General features: G+C 48.5%; 2 protein-coding genes across 4 annotated transcripts in view; one reads left to right on the forward strand and one right to left on the reverse strand.

Annotated features, from left to right (window-relative positions):
- The window catches only part of LOC142579540 (flavin-containing monooxygenase 5-like), a 135506-nt gene that overhangs the window by 86684 nt on the left and 23469 nt on the right, over nt 1-25353 (reverse strand). The window lies entirely within an intron of this gene.
- The window catches only part of LOC142579539 (flavin-containing monooxygenase 5-like), an 82776-nt gene that overhangs the window by 53189 nt on the left and 4234 nt on the right, over nt 1-25353 (forward strand). For 2 of the 3 annotated variants that reach the window (XM_075689867.1, XM_075689866.1), the window contains exons 2-4: nt 21197-21616; nt 22751-22985; nt 24009-24380. In XM_075689867.1, coding sequence (XP_075545982.1) covers nt 21197-21616; nt 22751-22985; nt 24009-24380 — 1027 coding nt within the window. Of the gene's footprint in view, nt 1-994; nt 1294-21196; nt 21617-22750; nt 22986-24008; nt 24381-25353 lie in introns of those variants that run through there. The other variant, XM_075689865.1, reaches the window with a different exon arrangement.

Genomic DNA, 25353 nt, shown 5'->3' on the forward strand with positions numbered 1-25353 from the left:
GCTCTATGTCATGAATAATTTAGAGTCCTTCGAGACTTGGCATGTGAGCTCAGCCGGTGGGCAAGCGTAGAGCCGGGCCGACAACAAAGTTCCTTGGTGTTAGACTTGCCGGCTACGTACAAAGCCCAACTTAGGCCCGACAGTGCAATGTAGACTATCTTCGTGCAACTGAGAACGTTTATTTGTTATACTTCTCGAAAAACAGTCATTCGCATTACGTGTAACATCGCGTGGGGGCCCCCTGTGTGCCTCCCATGCTCCGGCTGCGCCCCTGTGCTACAGCTCTGCAAGCTATATACCTGGAGATCCAAAGCCCTAACCCACACGGCCGTGAAACACCAGCTGCTTCAAGGTCAGAAAGCGGCCCTGCTACTTTCGCTCTGTTCCACCGAACTGCTCGCGCCTTCGTGAGTGCGGCAAGCACCTCATTTTGGCCAACGGTTTATTAATGCCTACACTGGAGGGCATAACGCAGTCCATAAAAACGTAAGCAGAGACAGTCCCGCAGAAGACGTTTCGGCCGTTCCCGGCCGGTTATGACCGCTTCAGGATATATATATATATATATATATATATATATTCAGGATATATATATATATATATATATATATATATATATATATATATATATATATATATATATATATATATATATATGTCAGCTGTATTCCGTGCACCTCAGTATCCACTCATCAGAACTGGTTAAATCGTTTTGTTTTGTTTTTTTCGTATAAGTATAGCGGAGAGCAGGGTTGGACCCCATTCGCTGAATAGAGGCGCCTGCTGCGGGCAGCGTATATCTGGACCGGCGGCTCTTGCTTCCACGTTGCAAAGACTGGCAATATCGGGCACCCCGTCACAACGGGACCCACGGCTCCAGCACGCACTACGCAGCGGTGCGATCCCGCGGCCTCCACTTCCGCGCCAGTCTGTCCGCGCATCCCTTCCCTCTCGTATATAGCGGGACACGGTCGGTGGTTCCTGCTTCCACTGCGCCGCCTGCCTGCCTGCCCGACTGCCTGGGCGGAAGATGAAGCAGAACCGGCATCGCCGTCGCCGAGCGCTGCGGCCGCCGCTGCCGCATCGTCGAGGTTGTTCACCGCCGCCGCCGTGTGCGAAGGAGAAGAGAAAGGCGGCCCGCTCCTGCTGGAACAAGGCCGCTGCAGCCGCGGAACCGACTTTCGCTTTTGAGTGCGCCGCCCCGACGTCGCTGGCGACCAAGATGGCGGCGTCGGTTCCGCACGCCGCGGATGCCAGTGGCGACGAAGACGATGCCCTGCGCTGCGTCACGCCGTGAGTGTCGTTTCCTCCCATGCACGTAACCGTGGCATTTACATGCGGCGTGACTGTAGCGTGCGCGCGGTTGCTTCGTAGTTCCGCATTTCAACGGGACACCGTGCAGCTCCGGCGAGTCGTGCACCTGAGCTACGCGCTTTGTCGTCGTCGTCGTCGCCTGCGTCGGGCGTGGCCGTCACTCTGTGGCCGTGCTGCAGCAAAGCGTATGCCGAGACGCACGTTCTCGAGTAGACTTTGTGCGACTCAGCCTTCCATCATGACGTACCAACCGCAGCTAGCTTCGTACTGTTCTGGGTTCCCACGTGTGGCCGATAAAGCTGATATCCCATTTGGCACCGTCGGTCTGCTACGCCTCTTTGCAGGCAGAATGTCGGGCGGTGTTTATGGCATGTGCGAACCGCGCTAACGTCCAAAGCCGCCGATGTCGCTATTCCGACGGGGATAGGTTGGGGCATGTTGGTAATTCATCGTTATAAGGAATGCATAGCACAGTAAGTACAAAGGACAGGTCGAGACAGGACAGCGCTTGTCCTGTTGTGCTCTTACAAAAGTGACGGGCATATATACACGTATTACGTAACGTTCAGAGAAAACGCAAAAACATGCATCGGCCGGCTCCAGGTATATATAGGCAAAAAGAGAAGTCAAGGGTGTCAGAAGAAAAGAATGGAACGAATAAGGAAAACCCGCTACGAAGTCACACATGGCGCTTCAACCACACTACAGCGCGGCAGGCGAACAGGAGTCGGTAGTGATCGAAGAGCGACGCGGGGTGGGCGGCGACGATGAATAATGACTGAAGTGACACGAACACCTTCGCAAGGGGCACAAGGACGGCGCCGATGCACGCGAGTATTCACTCAATCCGGCAAAGCGTAGATTCCTCCTGGATACTTCCTCTGTGTATTTTTATTTTATTTTCGCCTCACTGAGACTGAGTGCCCATTAACATAAACCCAACAAACTTGAGTTCGGAAGAGATAGGAAACAAAGCATCACTAGGAATCGCGTGGAGCCCGCCCTCCAAGGTGACATCCCACCTCAACGCGCACGTTTCAGTCGTTCATATATTTGTGAACAGATGCGAAGATTTGTGGACGCATCGGTGCTGTCGTATGCAGGCCCCACCAATTGTACAGCGATGCCCCGATTGCTTGTCTCGGATTCCAGGGGAATCCCCATGGCTTCGGCGTCCAACGCGGTGGCGCCTGTGTTTTGCCTTTTTTCGGGCCTTCTCAATACTGAGGACGAACAAAGCCGCGATTCTGCGTTTGAGCACTGCAGCACCTGACCTTTCACGCAGATTGTCCTGGCTGCACACGATGACAACTTATATCGCCACATTATGCAAGGTTGTCCAAAGCATGGCCGCTACATCAGATTGCATTGCTTGCAGCAGCTGCTAGCAGGAGGCGATATTCTGCGTTGGTGTGAATGAGGGCGAATGGCGACATTTAGTAAACGAACAATTAGATCAAACACGTGTTTATGTAGAGCGACTTGTTCAACGCCGATGTGTAGTATAAGCACGCTGCCTTAAAGCAAACTATTGGATGCATGTTGGATATAATCCATACCTTGAAGGGATTAATCCTTTTCAGGACAGATCTCTGTCTTGTGACTTCAATTAGTATGTCAACTCTAACCGATCGTGAGCTTCATACATAGCCTTTCGATAAAGTCTTGGCCAGGTTTCCAAATTAAGTTCGTGGTGAATAGCATATTACACTTTTTTACGGTGAAGCTGTAAACGGGAGTTTCGCGACGGTTTCCGTGCAGCATGGTCGATATCGAATGTAAGTACAACGCATCGCGTGCCAGAGCACCGAAGTGGCTTTGAAATATAAAGATTAATGATTCTAAAGTAAATATATTCTTCCCTCCATGTGTCTTATTTCATTCTACAGCAATTTATTTCCCCGGTATCTTTAATCGGTTATCCGTAAATCTTGTTTCTCACGTCGCGTTATTCCGGCTCCACGTTTGAGGTGAGCTAGGCGTTTGTACGGCTGTGGCGATGTGAAAGGCTGACGCCGTGGTGCTGCAACGTGACCAGCATAGGAGCCGTCACAGTAGTCAGTTTATACAGGCTTATATACCGGGTGTTTATACGGAGGCTTCAGGTGATGTTTAAACATAGCCGTTTTGAAATGAAAGAACAGTTACTTCGGAGACGGGCCGTCAGTGACATACCACAGGGTGACGGGTGACACGTGGTAACAGCGAGGAGTATGGAGCCGCAACGCGCTAGCTGGCTGCTGCTGGGTGACGTAAGCAGAAAGTCGCCTCGAGGCACACGGCTCCGTGCTCGCTGCAGCCCTCCAGTTGCGCTCTTGCGTGCGCTCTGATAGCCGAAATTCGTCGCGCCACAGTTCAACGGATTATCTCATTTTTCCAATCCAAATGTTGATATGGCTCGCTTAAATTTCCCAATTACGATGAGCCCGCTGAAACTAAGTTTTAAAGTTTATTGTTAATCAGTGACTAATTACCACGTAAAGCTCGCCACCCTGTGGTCGCCACCACTGACGGCGTGTCTCCGAAGGAACCATCCTGTAATTTCAATGTTCCTATTATTGAATATTACTTAATCTCTTCCTAGAAGCACCCTGTATAGAACTCTGCTGTCTTTGCTGTATCGGTTGTCAGATTAGCAGACATCTGTGAAGGACTTCTTTTGATGCGAAAGCGTCAAATGACCCACTGAGCGAAAAATTCGGTGTCTGTAGCAGCGAAACGGCAGGTAAATTCCCATTGGCTGCGACGCCACGTCACGAGCGCGCCTCGACGGAGTTCTCATTGGCTGCAACGCTGCGTCACGTGCGCGCCTCGACGGAGCAGAGCGGGCGAAAGGGCACACGTGCTGCAGCCATAGCGCGCTAGGTGTTGCGTGAGGGGAGGGGGCATCGCCGCGACGCCACGTCACCCTCGCTCTTGCTTTCGGAATCCTGTGTTATCCGCCCGTTCCTTATCCGTGCAAGTTCTCGCCTGTGTTCTAATTGCGCCTTGGTAAGACCAAATCAAAACTCGCCAAGCATCTCAACGCGCTCGCTCGCCCGCGAGGAGTTCATAACTCAAAAAAGCGCTCAGCGGTGTTCAAGTGGACAATAATGCTTTCGCATCCATTCACAACTCGTAAGAAGTGCTTAGGTGACCTCGGGTCTTTTTCACATCAAAGAGATTTATACAACGCAAGATCTTGTGGCATTGGTCAAGACTTGCGGGAAAATTCAAGGCTGTTCAGAAAGTCATAACTGCACATGGATATAGATCACAGGTAATTACAACTGGTGATTTTGGCTGCGTGCATGCCAGGATTTGAAAAGTACTAAAGAAGGTTTTTATTATTTTCTTCGACGGAAACACTAATACAATGCTAACCATGAAGAGGGAGATTAACTTTACTGTATACAAATAAACGGCTCTTTGTTCGAGCCATCACCGCTCGTAACACATCACGAAGAAAGGTTTATTCGTGGTCTCATCGAAAAACAGCCTGGTGCGCGATGGAAATAACATGAATTAAACGAGTGGTGTTGGATGCTGTGCACACTGGAAACTGCAAAACGAAACCGATAGTAATCTAATTATATATCAAGGAAGGAATGGCGCGAAAGGGTACGGCTAACTTGTGTGAAAGCTTTCCCCTTTCCTTCCTTCTATGTATGTCCCCTAACTTAGTACTCATTACTATTGTGAAAAGGAGTTGCACGGACGCGACACGACGCAACCGGTACTCTGTATCACTCACGCTTTAGGGTGGCTGCGTTTCTTTTGCCAGAGGCTGTACACGGACGCCGGCGCGCGCTGCCCATTAATAATCGGATGCCTGCAGGGCCTGTTGACTTTGCATTTGCTTCACACCAAGACTCGAGGCGCTGTCTTTGTCACCTTCGCGTGAAAAAGAAGCAAGAATGAAGACTGGAACGACGATTACAAGAACAATGACTTAGAACTTCGCAGCGAAGCTGTGTACCTCTCACCTCCAATGGATTTGACGTGTCCGTGGGCAAAAAAGTGGGCCGATCCCAGGTGTATACTGGTCGATGGGTATACTGGAATCGTTTGTGAACAGCACATGGACTCACGGGCAGGAGGCATTGTCATACATGCAAAGGACAAAATGTATGCACAACCACACACTCTTATACGCGCTCAACTCGCAAAAGTGCAATGCTACTGACTGCGTGGATGTGTGTGCCCTGCAAACGAAAGACGGAATTGTGATATCCACTATTTACGTATCTCCAGTCACACCCAAATGTGATATCGAGAAGTTCGTGACCACGCACTTTGCATGGCTTAGCCGTGATGAATCTACCCCTGTGATCATCCTTGGAGATATTAATGTGGCCATCTCAAAACAAGACAAGAATGGTTCACTCATAGGACAGCTCGGTTTGAAGTGCCACACCGCTTCACTCAACTACTCAACAACGGTCGTGTATAAATTTAACTTTGGCCAAGATTCTGTCTAAGGTTTTAACCAAACCAATCAGTGTATGCCACAATAATCGCAAAGCTATCCCCACTACCATTCCCAAATGATGACGATGAATACACGCACCCTTGTTGTACCCTAACCCTGCGTGATGTGCTACAGCTTCGCTGGTCATCTGCCTTCACAGAGTGGAATGACTCCTTTTTTTTTCCCCGCCGACGGCGGTGACCCGTGCAGTCAAAGAGAGGACGATGAAAAATGACCAGTGGCTTGTCTGCCGCATCGCGGCACAGGGAATCTCAGCGCGGAAGGCGCGCACCGCAGCCGAAGCCCGTCAACCGAGGCGACCTGTGGCGCCACCAACACCCGTCCGTCATTGCGAAACGCATTCGGTCCAATTAGGCGTTGCCAGCGCTGCGAGTGCGAAGGGCAGGGGAGTGAGGGCACGGCACCCGCGCACGCAGGGTGAAGTGGGAAAGTGCGCGCACGTCACAGCGAAAGCGAATTCGGAACAGCGCGCAGTACAGCGTCTGCAGGACGACGACGGCGAGCAGCCGGCGTCCTACATACGCTCGCTGCGCTCCACCCGGGTCAGTGTGCCACAGTGCCTGGCCGGTATATACGACGCCGAATTTCGCCCTTCTGACTTGCGCCTTGCTCGCCGAAGTTGTGCCGTAAAAGCGGGGTTAGTTTAAGTCGTGATTGATCGATTGATTCATTCATTTCAATCAAAATATCCAATGATAAATCGAACCCATGGTTCACCTGTTTCCTTCGGCCTCTTCGAAACAAAAAGAAACGCTTATACACTAGTGCTGAACGATTTGACACCGCATCGGCTTGGGAAAAATACAATCAGTGTTTAAAAATCTACAACTCCGCTTTATCCGCTGCTAAAGATAAATATTTTTCACGTGACCTTCCATCTCTTCTGAAATCCAACCCTAAAAAGTTCTGGCAAATTATGTCTCCGAACCGCGACACTAATCACATTTTTTTACATGATAGCGGCCACGTGCCCCTTCCAGACAATGAGTGTCCTTCATGCTTCAACACATATTTTTCATCTATATTTAGTACTGAAGATCACTCCATCCTACCTGATGTTCCCGATTTAGACTATCAGTACTTCACGCCCGTCGACATTACTATCGACGGCGTTGTATCGCTTATGAACAATCTTAAGTTATCTAATTCTTGTGGCGTCGATGAGAATAATTCCAAACTACTAAAGAACACCGTTATAACTTCTAGCAAAATACTATATCACATTTTAAGACAGTCACTAACTTCAGGAGCGCTCCCGTCAGATTGGAAGTCTGTGAAAGTAGTTCCCATATTCAAAAACGATGACAGATACTCACCAGATAACTACCGGCCAGTTTCGCTCACGTGCATTTGTTGCAAAATGCTCGAGCACATAATTGCTTCTCACATATACAATCATCTGGAATCAAACAACTTTTTTTTCACTTATCAGCACGGGTTCAGGAAGGGTTTGTCATGTGAGACACATCTTTTAGAATTCACGACTGACCTGCATTTAGACATGGACCAAAATGTACAGATTGATAGCATATTCCTTGACTTTTCCAAGGCGTTTGATCGCGTAGCCCATTGCCGCCTGATTTCAAAGTTAAACGCACTAAGATTGGATTCACTGACACTAACTTGGCACCGGAACTTTCTTTCTAATCGCCGACAATTTGCAATCGTTAACAATCTTTCTTCGCCCCTTTCCTATGTCACTTCTGGCGTGCCACAAGGTAGCGTTCTTGGGCCGCTACTATTCTTAATATACATTAACGGTCTTCCTAACAACTTAGCATCTCGAATGCGAATATTCGCAGATGACTGCATTATTTACCGCCCTATAACCAGCCCCGATGACCACCTCATTCTTCAAAACGACCTTGATCTCATATTGGATTGGTGTAACACTTGGTTAATGACTCTTAATTCGTCTAAATGCAAAGTAATGTCCTTCACTCGTAAACACTCAGTCTCTTCTTTCCAATATAACGTAAATAAATAGCCAATTTCTACAGCTACTTCCTACAAATACTTCGGCATTAATCTCGCACCAAGCCTTTCCTGGACCCATCACATTACTACTATATGTGCTAATGCTTCGAAATAACTGGGGTACTTGCGCCGAAACCTACGTAATTCGCCCTCTAACATCTGTAAGCAAGCTTATCAGACGTTTGTTCGCCCCCAGCTCGAATTTGCCTCTCCAATCTGGTCACCCCATCATAACAACCTAATCAGCTTACTAGAATCAATTCAAAATAGGGCCGTCACGTTTATCTCACGTAACTACACCTACAATTCAAGTATCTCACAAATAAAACTTGATATTTCACTTCAGCCACTAAGTACTCGACGTGATTTTGCGCTCATATCATTATTTCACAAGTACGTTCATGTGGATAGGAAATCTTCTTTACGGCTAGAAGTCGCACCTTTCACATCTCGCAGATTATATAATCACCTCAGCTTCACATGCATCTACGGGAACACACATGCATTCAACTGGTCGGCGCTTCCTCGTGCCATTCGATTGTGGAACGCACTTCCTGATTTCATCGTCTCCGAGCCTAATCCCGATAAATTCCGCCAGCTCATCAGTTCATATTTCACCGCCTAACTTCAATAAAGTGCATGACGCTTTTTCTTCTTTTTCCAGTTATGTGCTGTTTTGTTTATGAGATCATCATTTCGCTTACTATTCTTATATATTTTTTAGTATTGTTTAGTATTTGTACTGAAGTGGCTACATTTTTTCATTGTTTATTGAAGGAACTGTATCGTTGTCTTTTTCTAATGTGTACATTACGGACCCTTTTATTTTGTATAATGCTTTAATGCTTGTATAAGATGTGTATACATTTTTCCACTGTATATTAATAATGTATGCCTATTATGTTTTGTCATATGCTCTATATACTCTTTTAATCCTACTGTAACGCCCCCCTTACCCAATGCCTCATACGAGGCCTGTAAGGACATATTTAAATAAAGTAAAAAAAATTAGTCAAACGTCCCAAAGCAGCACGGTGGCTTTTAGAGACGCCAGGTTGCTCAGGTGAAGTTCCGCTAGCTTGGATAATGATGATGATGATGATGATGATGATGATGATGATGATGACGATGATGATCATCATCATCATGAAACTATAAGGCATTGGTCACAATGTCATTTTCCAGCTCGCGCGCGCGCGCGCGCGCGTGTTTGTGTGTGTGTGTGTGTGTGTGTGTGTGTGTGTGTGTGTGTGTGTGTGTGTGTGTGTGTGTGTGTGTGTGTGTGTGTGTGTGTGTGTGTGTGTGTGTGTGTGTGTCGATGAATCTAGCAGCACCTTCTTTGCAGAACGCCTTAATTCCGTCGATCGCAAGTGAATGGGAAAATCCCATTTGTGCCAACTTCCGTGAACCAAATCTCCTCCTCACCCACATCTCCTTGGCTATTTGTCTGTCCTATTTCCCTTTCTCTTCGCAGCCTCTTCTAAAGTCACATGTTTGAATTGCTCCCTCAAACAACGGTCTCGAAAGCCATGCAAACACAAAACGAGCTCCATCTTTTTGTACGGTTGTGCAGTTGAAGGATGTCTTCAGCGCTCGCCTCGACGTCGTCGACCGAATGCATACTCCTCGCCATGCCGTTGTCCTTGTCGAATTCGATAGGCGTACGTGACGCACAACGCCTAAAACGCCTTTGAATCGGCACGCTCAGCTCAAAGCGTCCCATTTATTTCTTCTTCAGGGTGTTGCGACTGTCGATAGCCTGCGAGTCCGCGGCAAACCAGACTTACACTAACGCGATTACAGAACAGAGGTGAACGAGTCGCAAGTGTATTTCCAAGGCCGATTCTGTCTCCCCTCGCCGGATACCGCGGGATAATCCCGTCGAATCCGCAGTCAAGTGACACCAATTGATTTGAGGGTATAAAAAAAAATGTGAGGGCGATGATTTGCAGGTCATTTGCCGGCAGCTATTGTAGGCGATGTGTATCCTTTTCTCGCGAGCCTATTTTATACAGATTTTATTGTTCATTTGTACCAACGCGAGAAATCGATTTGGCATCTGCAAATTTCAGGTTCTATTTATTCATATATTTACTTTCTATTATACAACTGTAAACAATTCGGCCCGAAATGCGAAGCCCTGATTGCGACGACAGATATACACCGTTTTTTCATGGGCGCCACCATATTGCTACACAGTGGTGCCATCTATGGGCAGTTGGCATGCTGGCCTGGGCGAGCGCTCCTTTTTGAATGACAGGTATACGTTCGGCGATAGTTTCTGGGGCTTGTTTTCGCACTCGCGTGGTCTATTTAGCATGACATGCGTCTTCTACGCGCTAAACGGTTCTGTGAGACGTACTGAAGCGGCTTAAGTCGGTATGGCCGTACTTCCTGCTGGCATTGAGGCGGACGGAGCACGCAGCGCTATGTGTGCGCGCATGTATTTGAGCCTACAATCAGCCTCGGAGGTCAATTGTGTATTTCTGAATGTTCCATTCACTAATGTGAGCTTATTGCAGTATTATCCTTTAGTTCTAAGCTGCGGTTCAGGAGAAATGAAACATACGCGACAATCGTAACAGCGTGGGTACCGTTGTGCTACGGTATATAGGAGTTGTGCTGTTATACTTTGACAAGCGTTCAAACTGTTCGCTGCAGGCTATAGTGCGTGACTACTTGGTTCGATGGATGACGTTTCCGCCCACGAATAAAATAGTTTTGGCTAGTAATAGCAGCACACCTTACAGTCTGAATTAAGCTTGTCCAGCAAAGCGACCGTTTCCAAACTGCGCGAACGTCCTAAGCAGTAGTAGGTGCTGGATTACAAATATATTTGCTATGCTGGAATTACAGATATTTACTATGCTGGAATTGGCAGAAAGTATGAAATCGATGTCCTTCCTCGTTTGACCATTAGGGCTTTTCCAGGTGCACTATTTGTTGCTACGCTTTCTGAAGAAGGTGTTCATTATTCGTAGCTTATTCCTTTCCGTGAATTCTACCAACATCTCTTCTCTAGTGTTTCTAGAGCCGACGCCGCAGTTGCGAATTGTTTGTTCACCGGCCTGCTTTTTCCACACTTTTGCATTGAAATCGCTCATTACTACAGTATACTGAGTTTGCACTTTTCTCATGGCTAATCCCACGTCCTCATAAAGCTTGTCTACTTCATCATCATCATCATGACTCGAGGTCGGAGCATAGGCTTGTACCGCCTTTATTCTATTCCTCTTATTAAGCTTTATTCCTACTACTGCTACCCTCTTATTAGTGCTGTAGAATTCGTCAATGTTGCCCGCTGTGTACTTATGTATTAGGAATCCTACCCCGTATAATTTCCTCTCTGGGAGTTCTCTATAGCGGAGGACGTGGCCGTTAGTCAGCACAGTATAAGCGTCACCAGTTCTTATAACTTCACCAAGGGCCGATTTACGCTCGAGCCGCCCATCGCCGCAAGCCGCACCGCACGCTTGCGGTCCCGCGATAAATTGCACGTATCCAGCACTTGTGCACAAATGACCATTTACAATGTGTGTACAGTGTATACATTACCCACTGTAAACCGAAATTAGTGCACAAGTGTTTGATACGTGCAATCTTTCACGCGACCGCACGCGTGCGGTGCGGCTTGCGGCGATAGGCGGCTCGAGCGTAAATCGGCCCTAAGGCCAGTGATATCCCAAACAATGTCTGATAGTTACTCAAAGAGTCCTGCTTAGTTAGCCTCACTCGAAAGAGTTCGGGTGTTAAAGGCTGCAATAGTCAGTTTCCATTGGCGGCCTCTCCGGGTTCAGAGATTCTTAGCAGCCTCTGCTGCGTTACAGGTCTGACTGCCGCCTTGGTCAGGCGCTCCGAAGCTGCTAGGAACTGAGGGCCATAGGTTGATTGTAGGAGTCATGAGGGAGGTAGTGGCCGAATACTGCACCAGGGAGGCCAATTCCTGTTTGGTGAGAGGGTGACTTTGTTGAAGCATAGTGGACCTTCCTAATTGCGCTGAGCCGTGCTCCCGCATGGGTTGCAGAAAATAGTGCTAGCCTTTCCTCCTTCCCCACAAGAACCACCTCTCTCTCTCTCTCTCTCTCTCTTTCCTAATTCGATTAGTACAGCCCCACTGGTTCTCGGCGTTATAGCCGATGTCAGGCGCCATTCCAAGCCTGGAGATGTTTGAGTACTGGATATGGTGAATTCCAGATTACCACATTCAGAATTTTAAAAAAATCTCGAGGATTCGAACTTCTAACTACGACAACCGAGTATACAAGGCTCAGTCAGATAACCCTGCAGGCTTTTAGGCTATCTTATGGCGGAGAATTTCAGCTAAGAGGATCTTACATGCTTTAAACTTCCTTGGTTTAATATACAGAATATATAATGATGCATATTGGAATATATAGAATATAGAATTATTTCTAAACGGTTCTGACCTCGTAGTTCGAGAATCTCACGTGCGCAGGCGGCCGTGAACTCGGCTAGGTAAACTATATAGGCGTTTCTCTGGTCGCTTCTCTCACCCGAAAGGCGACGAGACACGGGGGTATACTTCCATCTTGTTCTGCGTCGAAAGGCCGAGTTGTCGAGATTGATAAGCTGCACTGTCATATACACATACGTATATATTCTACGCGGAAACTTTCGCTCACGAACGAATCGGAAGATTCCGCCACCCGATTCTATGCGACAAAGAGCTCATACCGCTACTCGCGTGTAAAACTAATAATAACGGGCACGATGCGCTCGCTTCGACCACAAAAATCTAAGTAGGCACGTATGGGGAGTGCTTAACGCCTGCTTCACCTCTGCCGCGGGTCGGCGCGGTATTGCACTATCTTTGGGATCGGCCCACGTATTTAACGCCTGCTTTACCTCCGCCGCGGGTCGGTCAGGTAATGCACTATCTTTGGGATCGGCTCGCGTATAGGAAGTGTTTCACGTCTGCGTCACCTACGCCGCGGATCGACCCGCCATTGCACTATCTTCGGGATTTTTTCTTCTGCACGCGGACACGATAGTGGAGGAAGTATCCCTTAACAACTGCGCTGCAAAATGAAATATGTGAAAAGGCAGAAATAGGGTGCAATATGACCAGTCGGACCAGCTAGATCGGGGACCACATTTCCGTCTTCCTCCTATTTAAGATCTTTCACGACTTGGGAATTTTCTTCCTCCCTTAATGTTTCTCCCCCCTTACCCCAGTGCAGGTTAGACAACCGGCTTAGTCCTAGTTACCATTCCTGCGTTTCATATACCCTTTTCCTCTCTATCTCTTCTTCCTCCCCTTCTTCCTTGAAGAGATAACGAGAACAATGTCGAGTCTAGGCTTTACGAAAATACACAATACTCAACTCGCCCCCCTCTCCTCGCCACCTTCGAGACTGCTCTACACAGAGCTATACATCGAGTGGTAGTTGTTAAATCGCGAGAGAGTTTCGTCATCCCACAGAGGACGGGCTAGCAAAATGGCGTTACAATCACTTGTGTAGCATGTGGAGTTATACCGATCGGAAGAAACCAGGTGAAAGTAGTGTCTAGCCGAAAGTATAGCCGCACACGAAAGCCGGATTTGTCCAAAAAAGATACAAAAATAAGATCACTCTCTCACTGTGGCGCTTCACATGCGAGGCCTCCGTAGCGCGACGTACTCAACACTCTTGCTTCCTCCCTCCGCGCTCAGGCCAAGTAGCCGTCTTTGTGAAATAAGTGTACTTACTTTCTCTCTCTCTCTCTCTCTCTCTCTCTGTGTGTGTGTGTGTGTGTGTGTGTGAGTGTGTGCGTGTGTGTGTGTGTGAGTGTGTGTGTGTGTGTGTGTGTGTGTGTGTGTGTGTGTGTGTGTGTGTGTGTGTGTGTGTGTGTGTGTGTGTGTGTGTGTGTGTGTGTGTGTGTGTGTGTGTGTGTGTGTGTGTGTGTGTGTGTGTGTGTGTGTGTGTGAGAGAGAGAGAGAGAGAAGGCATATAGTAATAATTTGTCAAAAGAAAACATGCAGATCCAACGCAATGATGAAAAAGTGTCCTTCCACTCTGTGAAGAAGGATGACCAGCGAAGCTGTGTATGGGGCCCCTTAATGGCGAACTTCAACCGCCGACGGCTCTTCCGGATCTTCGGGGTCAGCCCACGTAATTTTATTCTAGTAGGTCCGCATCAATCACGGCTCGTATTCGAAGGCACGAACGCAGGTAGCGTGTGACGCGGACGCCGGATGAGAAGAGAGAGAAATAAACTTTATTGCTAGAACAGGCTTCTTGAGCCCGAAGGTGGGTGGCATCCTCAGTCCAGGTAGCCATGGCTCGCTGCCGCTGCCCGAGCCCTGTTCACCAACCGTAGCTGGCTGTCAGGGTCTTGCGTCACTAGCAGAGCCTCCCACTGGTCTTCCGATTCTTACTCTGGATCCACATCTTCCTGCATGTTATCGCCTGGTGGTGATGATGGCGGTGGTTTTCTGTCGACACACGGACACGATCCTGGGAGAACTAACCCTTAACAGCTTCGCTGTAATAAAAATAAAATTCTGTGGCTTCATGTGCCGAAATCGCAATATGATTGTGAGGCACGCCGTAGTGGGGGACTACGGATTACTTTTGACCATGTGGGCTTCTGTAACGTACACCTAAATCTAAGTACACAAGCGTGCCTTTCTTTTTATTTCTTTTTGCATCAGCCGCGGCCGAAATTGAACCCGCTACATCTTGCTCAGCAGCACAACGCCAAGGCCACTGGACTGCCTCGACGGCTCTGTCTGAGTAACGAGGAGGAAGGCGATATGTATGGTGCTGGTCTAGGAAAGAATGTTGATGGTGGGTGCATACACAGAGGAGTACGTGCCATATCTAAATACATCCAGGGCTTCCCGCGTCTTGTGTCACAGTGGGAGATTGGCCGAAAGTGGAAACACACCCAGTACCGCACATCCACTCACTCATGTTGTCTATCTATATCCATAAGTATATCCTGCGAGAACCCGACGACGAGCGCCAAGCCCCCCATAAGGGGCAAAGAAAGTTTCACTTTAAAAGATACGAGCAAAAAAAAAAAGTGACACGCGTCGCCAAATAACTTCATTATCGTTGAATCGCGCCAGCGGGCTTGCGCGACAGGAATAAGTAATGCTTGTGGGACTTTTGCAGGTTAATTAATTTGCATAATTTAAGTTATGACGCAGGCTGTAGTGGGAGACTCCGGATTAATTTCGACAACTTTTTTTTTTTTTTAACGCGCATCCCACGCACGCCACACGTGCGTTTTCGCATCTCTCCCCCGTCGAAATGGGACCGCCGCGGTCGGGATGCGATCCCCCGCTCGAGCTTTAGCAGAGCAACGCGAAAGCCACTACGCCACCACGGCGGTTCTTCTTTACCGGTTATTATAGGCAAGTATAGAATCACGTCGCCGAACCAAACTCTTGGTATTATGCCAGCGTATCTGAAACACCTCATTCGGAAACGGCTAGATCTTTTGTTGAGAATGAATGAAAGCAAACGTACACAGCAACTCTTTTAAAACAGACTACGCTCGTCGAGTTCGCTAGAACGGTAAGAAAAACAGATATGGTAATGTTAAGCAAACAAAAAGAAACAAGACAAGAGACCTGACCACGTGATTGGCGCCAATAAATAGATACAACGTAGTTAATATTGCCAAATAAGTTCTCTTAGCAGTGTTATATAAGGCAGCATTCACGTGTGCGGTTTTACTTATACAGATGCAGTTTTGTGTCCGCTTACACTTAGTTTTGCAGTTTTCTCTGATTGATTATGATTGTCTGAATGGTTATTTAGTGTGACAAGCACGCACTACAACCTATGCTTTACGACAGTTATCAGGCAAACAGTCACTCATAATCCCACGCATCCGTGCAAATAAGCCTTTCTCAGCAGCAACAACAACAAAATTCTGCGCCACTGACCTAGATAGACGCATTTGGCGTCGACGGCATCAGCTTTCTGGGGCAAGGCTACGTATATAGTGGCGTCTCCCAAAATCTGATTACGGATACGGCCGCGAAAATCGTGGACTGTGCGGATCAAGCGACCACATAGCAGCTCGGGGAGAACTCATTTTGCGCAAGTTAGCTGAAGGAATCAGGATTAGACGCAAAGACAGGGAAGTTATAGTGAAAAAGGACACAGTGAAGGGGGACACACCAGCGCTAAATATTTCACTATGAATTCGTACCAACTCGCCCAACTATCAGTTCTGCTACAGGGAAGTTAGCCAGCTCTCAGACTGGCCGGCTACCCTGTGCTGGGGAAAGGAGGTAAGGAGAATAAAAGACAATAGACAAAAGATGTTACAAAAAATTGGAAGAAGAGCAAAAAAGAAAGGGGAAAAAGAAAACGAGAATACGGCACTGCTTTAAATCTGTATTTAAGTCTAGTTATCCGCAAGAAGCGTAACAACGCTTTTAAAGCCTTCTGTGCTGAGGACGGTCTCGGTCAGCGTCCCAGGACCTTTCCCTCCGACAAAGAACGTTTGTCAAGACTATCTAGCACTTGAAAGTTCTCTGCTGGGCGCATTGACGCGGGTGCACTCAGAGAGAAGGTGGACGATTGTTACCTACAGTTATCGCATGTGGGGCTATTGGCCATTCCGATCCGAAATGAGCAAGCATTCGTGAAAGGCTCGCCAAGCCACAAGCGGCACAGAAGCATCTCCTCAGTTCTAGATAGTCCTGACGGAAGACATAGCCGTAGATACGGATCCGAGTTGTGGAGACGAGCGTTGGTAAATTCCGTCGAGTTCAACTGTGAAAGTGTAAGTTCACTGTGATTGTTTCAGAAACTGAAACAATCACAGTGGATGGCGCTTGCCGCACGCGCCACTGGGTTCTTTGCAGCACCACCAAATGGCGCTCGCCTGTGCGCATCCGACGCATCCGCGGCAGCGACGACGCCGGCCATGTGAGGAAAAGAAATAAAAAGAACCAGAAAGCTCGCCTTCGCGCATAGCGTTCCCTGCAAGCATTTTCCGGTAAAAATATCGGTTGCATAAGCTGCAGTTTAGCCTGGAAGCGGCAACTGTGGGAAGGAATGACGTAAGTACACATGCATATGTAAAAGAATAACCTGCCTAGCAACTATTTCATTTATGTTCTGGTAGCGCTATGGAAAGGCCACGCATAGTTCGTACTCCTGAAGAGCAGCGTGAACATGATGAGCGACGACGGGAACAGCAACGTGAATATGCGCACCGGCATCGTACTCAGGCTAGGCAGGACTGAGTTCAAGGCTACGTCACATTGGTCTGTCGGATCAGATGATACCGCAGCTTCGCTGGCCACAGCGTGGATTGGAGCCCTGTTTATTCATTCATTTATTTATTTATTTATTTATTTATTTATTTATTTATTTATTTATTTATTTATTTATTTATTTATTATTTATTAGGAGTGTCAAAGCGGAAAGAAAGTGTACGTGTGTGAAGTGTGGGAAGCCGGTCACGTGGTAGAGGTAGAGAGGGAATGGAAGAGCTTAGGAGGCAGTGTGATATATAAATACAGCTCCTGAAGAACACTTTGCGTTGTGGTGAACGCATTTTAAACCATGGATTCATCCAGGACTTCAAAGAGGTGCGACGTATTACCTAACCCATTTCTCTCGCATTTACCGCTAGATCGCCACTGAACTTATTTATTTATTTATTTATTTATTTATTTATTTATTTATTTATTTATTTATTTATTAGCTGTATATGGCTAGCCTATTCGCCTGTCCGTCCGTCTGTAGCCTGTACGCCGAAAACTCCTCCGGCGCAGCCCCATGCGCATGCGCGAAAAAAAAAAACAAGAGAGGCGCGTGATTGGCTACGCCAGTATTGACGCCGTTGTTCTCCGTCGCAGCCGAGCGCACTCGCAGCAGTTTCTCTGCGGCTCCGATATGGGTAGGCCACGCGTCATACGTACTCCTGAGGAGCAGGCAGCTTTCGATCAGCGACGCCGCGTGCAGAACCAGGAACAAGCTCTCTACGCTGTGCCGATGCAGCAGCCCGGGCACAAGAACAGGCTCGTGCAGCCGAGCGCAAGCAGCAACTGTGCACTTAGGATCCGCCTGCCCACTAAGCCGTCGTTTAATGAATCGTCAGTATTAACTCAGTGATAACCATCGGGGCCGCAAGTTTCAGCTTCGCTGGTTAAACATCTTCACGGAGTGTGTGGGCGGTGATTTCTTCATTTATACATACTGTGGAGAGGTCCTCAGGGAGGGCCCAAACAAAGCAAAAAAAAAAAAAAAAACAGACGTCATCACAACAGGCACGAAAGTGTGACTACGACTGCCACAAAGCCAAACAATTCCAGTCATGACTGGTGCGAGTGAAAAAAAAAGGTATTAAAATGTGTTAGTACGGGCAAAATAAGGGGTTAAAGCATTTGGGTGATCGTGGGGAGTTGGTCTCGTCATTAGTGAATTTATATACTTGGAAGGGTCGAGTGCCACTTTGTTATTGAGTGGTTGGAAAATAAATTCCAGCCGTATTGTTCCCCTTACACAGCTCAAGCAAGCCATATTTGGCTTGGCGACTGTAATACGGCGGGTTACGTTAGCCCGGCTAGAAAACCGGCGTCATTTACTGACTTTCTCGGACAGCGGCAGATGTGACGCACAGGACGTGTCTTTACTTTGTCTTCCCATTTTCTGATTCTTGCCGCTGTTCCTCCGCCATAACATGTCCCCATCCATAGCTCACATGTGTGCCTTGCTTCTATAGTCCAAGGGCTCAAGCAGCGAGTTGCCGGTGCTTCGCGACCAGATTACCATTTTGTCGTCACGCAGTCGACCACGTTGCTGCGGACTCTATACGATGTCGCAGCGCTCTTCCGAAACGCATGCACCTGGGTATTGGCCAACTGATTTCCGAGCGGAGAGGGGTCGCTCACCGCGAATGCTACAGCGGTATGTAGTGTGTATGCACCTTATCACATCTGGGCAACCAGCAAGACCTGACGGTGTTGCTCAACCTCTCGAGCAAGAACGCAGGCACGAACCGTGTCAAGAATGCACTGCATGCAGGAACGACCGTTTATTCGAGTTTCTTCACTCCTGACAGGCGGTCGCAAATTAGTCCAATGCCGCGGGAGCCACCCGTGGTTGCGATATTGCCTAAGCACCGTATGTGTGTCGCTCACCATTGCTCCCCGGGCATCCGCCGCTGCCGCAAGCCGAGCCTGCCTGGCTCGAGAAGGCGCAGCCACTCGGCGCCTCATATCGTCTCACCCGCGGGGCAGGTTGTTTACTCGTTTACACGCGGCGTCGACGTGCATGCCAGGGGTGTGCAGACCAGTTCAGGCGCACAGGTAAGCCTTATCGGGCCGGTGAATTGATAAGGGACCTAGCAGCTAAAAAACTATACACCCAGTTGGGTAACCGACAAAAAAAAAGGGGGGGGGGGGGGTTATATTGTATGAGCAGCAATATCTGCCAATTCAAGGCCGCACCTTTACTTTTTAGCTCTCCCTCGTCCTTAAGCTTACATAACGTGCGTAAAAGAAAAGAGAAAGAGAGTGATATAGAACTGTTCACCTGGTTGACCGTGGACGCCACATTTGCTTTGCCTCGTGATCGTATCTCACCTGGCAGCTGCAGAGAAACCTCCGATGCAGCTCCGATAGACACGCGTTCACTTTGGAGTAAGAGTGGAACTGACTGGATTGGTTATACCCGTTACGGATTTCTCGTCAGCCATGACCGCAAAATGTTTCATTCCTATTTTTTCCTTTCTTTCCCCGTTCCTTTTTTTTGCGTGTGTCAGCAGTGGAGCGTTCAAGGTACGTTTACGATATAGACTATTACTGGGCTCCAGGCTTCCGGCTGCTGGAGGAATACTGCGTGTACTTGCGACATGCTCTAACTGCCAACGACTGTAAGTTTTCATAACTTGCTGATACTTTCTTAGCTCAATGAGGTCTGCACTTCGCAGCCAAGTCGGCGAATCGACAAGACATCGAATCCAGTGGAACTCAAAAAAGGTACACGTCATAATTAAGGCCCAGACGCAGAAGTTCGCAACATAGGTGTTGGTAGTGCCATAGTACGCTGTCATATTTTCAGAGTTTTCAAACTCACCAACATATTTGCTATTTTCGTTTTTCTATAATTTTATCATCTTGATGGGACCACGCGGAACGTAGCTTTGTCAATAATACTTTTCGCCATTGCACTTTTTTTGCGGATCATAACGTAATGACCGTTCTTTTAGACGGTTGCAAACGCGCGCACTCAACTATTGTTATAATTCTCCAAATAGCATTCTATCAAGTCTCGCGTTAACTATGGCTCAAGTCCAATCGATTGGTCTGTCAAGAGGTCTATCTATGGGTGCAATTCACTCATCTTCAGCTTAACAGAAGACAAATGCTGGAGAGCACGGCTCTCAATGCTTATATTACAATTCTGCCGTTCATGCCGCCATTCTCACTGCATTCAGTCAGGACTACACTGCGGCGTACTCGTGTTCATTGTGATTAACCTACGCCTGTGGTTGTCTCCCCTTGCGCCAAATGTGTTGTGAACACTCCGATTAATTGCTACAAACGCGAGACTGTGATTGGGCGCCGTATGGCTGCGTCTCCGCGTTGCGGGTACCTGAATTATGCGCTTTAACCGCTCCTCTCAGGACAAGGATGTCGCAAGCGGTCCGGTCACGCTGGAGAATTTCCCGCTAAGTCCCTTGAGTGATGAACGTGGCCAGCGATTGAGGAAGCGCATGTCTCTTTCAGCGGCAGTATGCGTTCGGAAGTTTTTCCAAAGCCTTTAAGGGGAGTCTGGCTGTCTACATACCTTCTGAAAGAAATTCCTTGACAGAACCGCCTAACTCCCATCGCGGAAGTGAAAAAAAAAATGAAATCGAAGTGCAGAACCGCTTGTGTACCATGCCTTGGGTGCACGTTTAACAATCACCAAGATTAATGCGTAGCCCGCTACTGCAGCGCCCCTCATAGTCCATTAGAAGAGGGACGCGTACTGACCCATAAACACAGAGAAGCACTAGCGAAAAAACCCGTATGCGTTTATCCCATATAAACAAATGGGGGTACCATATAAAAGCCTGCACTCTTCCATGCAGAGTATATCCCACATCCCCATACGGACTTATGCGGGTTCCATATTTAAAAAAAAAAACACGTATGTTTCCATATATGGGGCAAGTCCCACATATCTAAGAACCCATATTTTTATATACAATACTGGACATGGGTCTTATGGGTGTCTTCGATAGGGTAAAGACAGACAGGCGCCCGTCTCGTCTGCACGCTGTGTATGCGTGTCCTATTGTGTCCCTCAATTCGCCAACTAGCCCAACAAGGAATACCCCTCAGCTCTCGCGACGCTGAATCCCAAAATGAAAGAAGCGACATCCACTGCCTTTTTTTTTTCAACACGACTGCGCGCGAATGCACGCACGCGCGCACTAACGTCCACCGCTGCCTTCCCTTCGTGCGCGCAGAGACCAGGTGGCCATGGGTCTTGGAGACCGGGGCCGCAAGCGCATCGCCATCGTGGGCGGCGGCTCGGCGGGCATGGCGGCCGCCAAGTCGTGCCTCGAGGAGGACCTGGAGCCCGTGGTGTTCGAGCAGACGGACGCCCTCGGGGGGCTGTGGCGGTACCGGGAGGTGCCCGAGTACGGCGTGCCGTCCCTCATGAAGGCCACCATCATCAACACGTGCAAGGAGATGAGCAGCTTCAGCGACTTCCCGCCGCCGCGCGAGTTCGCCAACTACATGCACCACTCGAGCCTGGTGCGCTACTTCGAGCTGTACGCGAACCACTTCGGCGTCACCAAGCACATCCGCTACAACACCGAGGTGACGCGAGTCGCGAAGAGTCAGGACTACGACGAGACCGGCCGCTGGGACGTCACGTACAGGTAAGACGTCGACGCAGATAATCCGACTGTACGCGCACAGCTGCCACGCATTCTGACAGGAGAAGTATCGCTGTGTCCAGTAATCAAGCGACCCAAAGCTGAAAGACCGTTCGAAGAAAGCTCAAAGAGCAAAGATGAGCAATACCGCGCGCTCGAAATGGGGCAAACTTTAAATCAAAGAAAAAGTTAGTTGAAAGAACATTCTTTTCCCTAGAGCTGCGGTAAGGTTTTACTCTACACTCACAATGTAGCGCAGCCGCTCATGGGGAGAGAGAATGGTCAGTAAAAAATTTCCGACCTCTCCCACGTTCGGAGCTGCGTGTAAACGCCATTTATTTATTTGAATGTAAACTTTAAGGTTTTGTGACTATTCACTCAATGCTTCTCAATTTGCCTTACCGAATTACATATATTTTTGTAAGGCTTCAGGTGGATTATTTTGTTTATAATGCCCTTCCCTGTATTTCTGGATATTTTCGTTAAACTGTGACTCAACGCTTAGGAAACTCCACCACTGGAAAACAAAGGCGTTTTATCTCAACTAAACTAAACGCCAGAATATCGCCGTATTACGCAGAAGTCAGGACACTATCGTCGGTGGTTAGGTGCGAGCAGAGTCCTTTAATACTTTTCTGGTGCGAGTAAAGTAGCATCACGAGCTGCTATAGGCGCCCGTCGTTGCCTTTCTTCTTTTTAGATTTCCTCTTTTTCGTTGGGCAGTGTGGAAGGCTTGTGTCATCTTAAATGTTCATGAGCGAAGGGCGCGCTCTTTAACAAAAACTAAAGAAGATATGGTTTTCACCGTAGAGCGTTGCCTGCCGTCCTACTTGCCTTAAAATTCGGCCATCTACATGTGCGCGCTTGCTCTACCGCGACGCGCATGCGCACATCGTGCCTGGAAGCGGCGTCAGCAGTAAAGTGATACCGCCGTCTCAAAACGTTCTATACTGATAGCCGGCAATTGTGAGAACCCTCTCATTGTGGCTTATTCTTTTTTTCCCGCGGTCTTTATTTTCCCTATAGATATTGAAATCGCAGCGATCGAGTATTATGAGCGACGCCTGTGTATCAGAGGTTTAATTATTCACTAAGTATATCGCTTTATCTTTCTTTCATTTCCTGCCCGTCCCAAAGGACAAAAGGCCAACCTCCTCGGACGGAGACGTTTGACGGCGTGATGATCTGCTCGGGCCACCACGTGATCCCCCACGTACCGACCTTCAAGGGCCTGGAAAAGTTCAAGGGCCAGGTTCTGCACACGCACGACTACAAGATCCCCGATGGGTTCCGCGACAAGAAGATCCTCATCATCGGCGTCGGAAACTCGGGTGCAGACGTCGCCGTGGACCTGTGCCCTTGCGCTGAAAAGGTTTGGCGGAGAGCTCGAAAGTCGCTTCGCTTAAGACACATCGAAGAAGACCCTTCAAGTGAAATTGTGTAATCGGGCCATCCGAGCGCCCTCGCACCCCCCCCCCCCCCACCCTCACATTCAGACCGATAAGATGGCTAAACTCGCGCTACACGCAAAGCAGGGCATGCTATGTACACGCGTCCTACCCGTTGTGTAGTATAGCGGCACGCATTAATACACTTTATGTTGGTATAGTGCCATACACTCTTCTTGCCAAATGTGAGCAGAACATGCTCGGCGTTAAAAGTGAAGTTGACTGCAAACCACGTTTAGCCGGTAACGATGCAAACGTCCTAGGTGTGCTTTCTTTATTTAACTTTTTAGGCAACTTTGAAGAGTCGCGCCACACCAGGGCGCTTCTAGCCCGTTACGTCCGATCATATCGTGAAAAAATGTAGCAACCAGCCAACGCCACCTAGATAGCGCAAGGCCTGCTTACTCCGATCCATGACGTCACGCTACCTGGCCCAAAATTTCCATTGACAAGGCTGGCGTGATGAAAGCGGCGACGTCAAAATCACTGTTGCCTACTCGGGAGCATCCCCATTAGATTCTAGGGCAGTCGGGCCAGGTAACATGACGTCATGGATCGGAGTGAAAAGGCCTTGTGCTATCTAGGTGGTGTTGAACCAGCAGTGCTGTCGCCAAACACCCGTTTTCCAGTAATCTTATATACAAGTACGCCTACGCATGTAATTTGTTTTGTATGAGAAAGCTCTTTATAGTATCAGAAGTAGTGGTCCTGTGACACCGGTCACGACGGGCGTCTGCGCTGAAGGACACGAACGCGCTGCAATGTGCCACGTGCGCTCTTTCTGCTTCCATTTTGTTTTCCTACGTCTACGCGTGCCCCATTTTCCCATCCCCGCGTGCATGGTAGTTTACCGGAGCTACCTGCGAATAACCTGCGGTGCTTTTGTTTGCCTCCTGCCCTCCGCATCTATGTCGTTACTCACACGCGCAATTCGCGTGGATCCGCAGGTGTACCTGAGCACGCGCCGTGGCTGCTGGGTGATTCGGCGCGTGGGCCTCTGGGGCATTCCGGCCGACTCGTTCCTGAACCGTCGCACGGTGAACCTGTTCAACAAGTACGCGCCCGAGTGGCTCGTAAACCTCATGTACGAGACGTACTCCAACGAGGCGTTCAGTCACAAGCTGTACCGGCTCAAGCCCAAGCACCGATGGCGCAACCAGCACCCGACCATCAATGACGCGCTGCCCAACGGCATCCTCAGCGGACGCATAGTCATTAAAGGCGACGTCGAGGAGTTCACCGAGACGGGCGTCATCTTCAAGGACGAGGAAGGGTACGAGCAGAAGTTGGACGTCGTCATACTAGCCACGGGGTACCTGGTGAGTTTAGAAGCAACGGCAATATGTGCAAGCTTGTATTTATGAAGACACCGAAAGACACACCCAGACCCCGAACGAATATTTAATTTACCACTGTCAGAGAGCCCATAGGCACTTAGCTAGTACCTATAGATACCGTCTACAGACAATTTATTTAGAGTGCCTATAATCCATAAGCCTTCACAGGAAGTCTATAGGCCCACGTCCTTACGCGTTCTATCGACTACTGTCGGTAACACTTTTATGTGTTATGAATAACACAATAAAAATCTATTGGGTTCCGAGCAGGTGATAAGATGCGTATATAGGTACTATAAATTCTGTCAAGCTTTCTTAAAAATAGACGAATAGCTGTACCTTGACTTGAGTGTCATTGAGCCGGCACGGTTTAAGCCCTCTCCCACTAATTTGGCATGTTTTGCCAGGTTTCACTGGGAGTACGCGGATGCGAAAGTAGAGAAATTTTTATATTTCCACAAAAGCATCACAAAAAAGCACCTTGCTTCGAGCACCCGCTACCAAACTGGAACGCTATATACCGCCGCTCCTCCAATTTTATTTCGCTATATTTCTGTTCATGACAGCTGCCCGCCAACACAGCTTTTTGAAGCTTCACAATTCGCCGTGACGCCCAGGCAAGGCGTCCCTTGTCGCTACGCGTGCACTACGCTCGCTGCACTTATCGCGCGCTACACTACGCAGTGAATGACATGAGTTGCCGTGGAGGATGCCCCGAGTTTCTCACTCGCCCGAGACTGTTCGGCGGCAGACAATAATATGTCGAGAAAAAGCCGCATATGTACGTCAACACGAGCGCGTACCCTGCGCATGCCGCGTCCTCGTTTCAAACGCACAAGACGAGGAAATGTTACGCGCCAGCGTTATCAACGCAATGTCGCAATACCATGAATGTCCCGTTATCTACACATTCGGCGCACTCCAATTTTCACGCCTTTCTGGGGCGCGTCTCCTC

This window comes from Dermacentor variabilis, chromosome 4, assembly GCF_050947875.1.
Source record: "Dermacentor variabilis isolate Ectoservices chromosome 4, ASM5094787v1, whole genome shotgun sequence".
NCBI lineage: Eukaryota > Metazoa > Arthropoda > Arachnida > Ixodida > Ixodidae > Dermacentor > Dermacentor variabilis.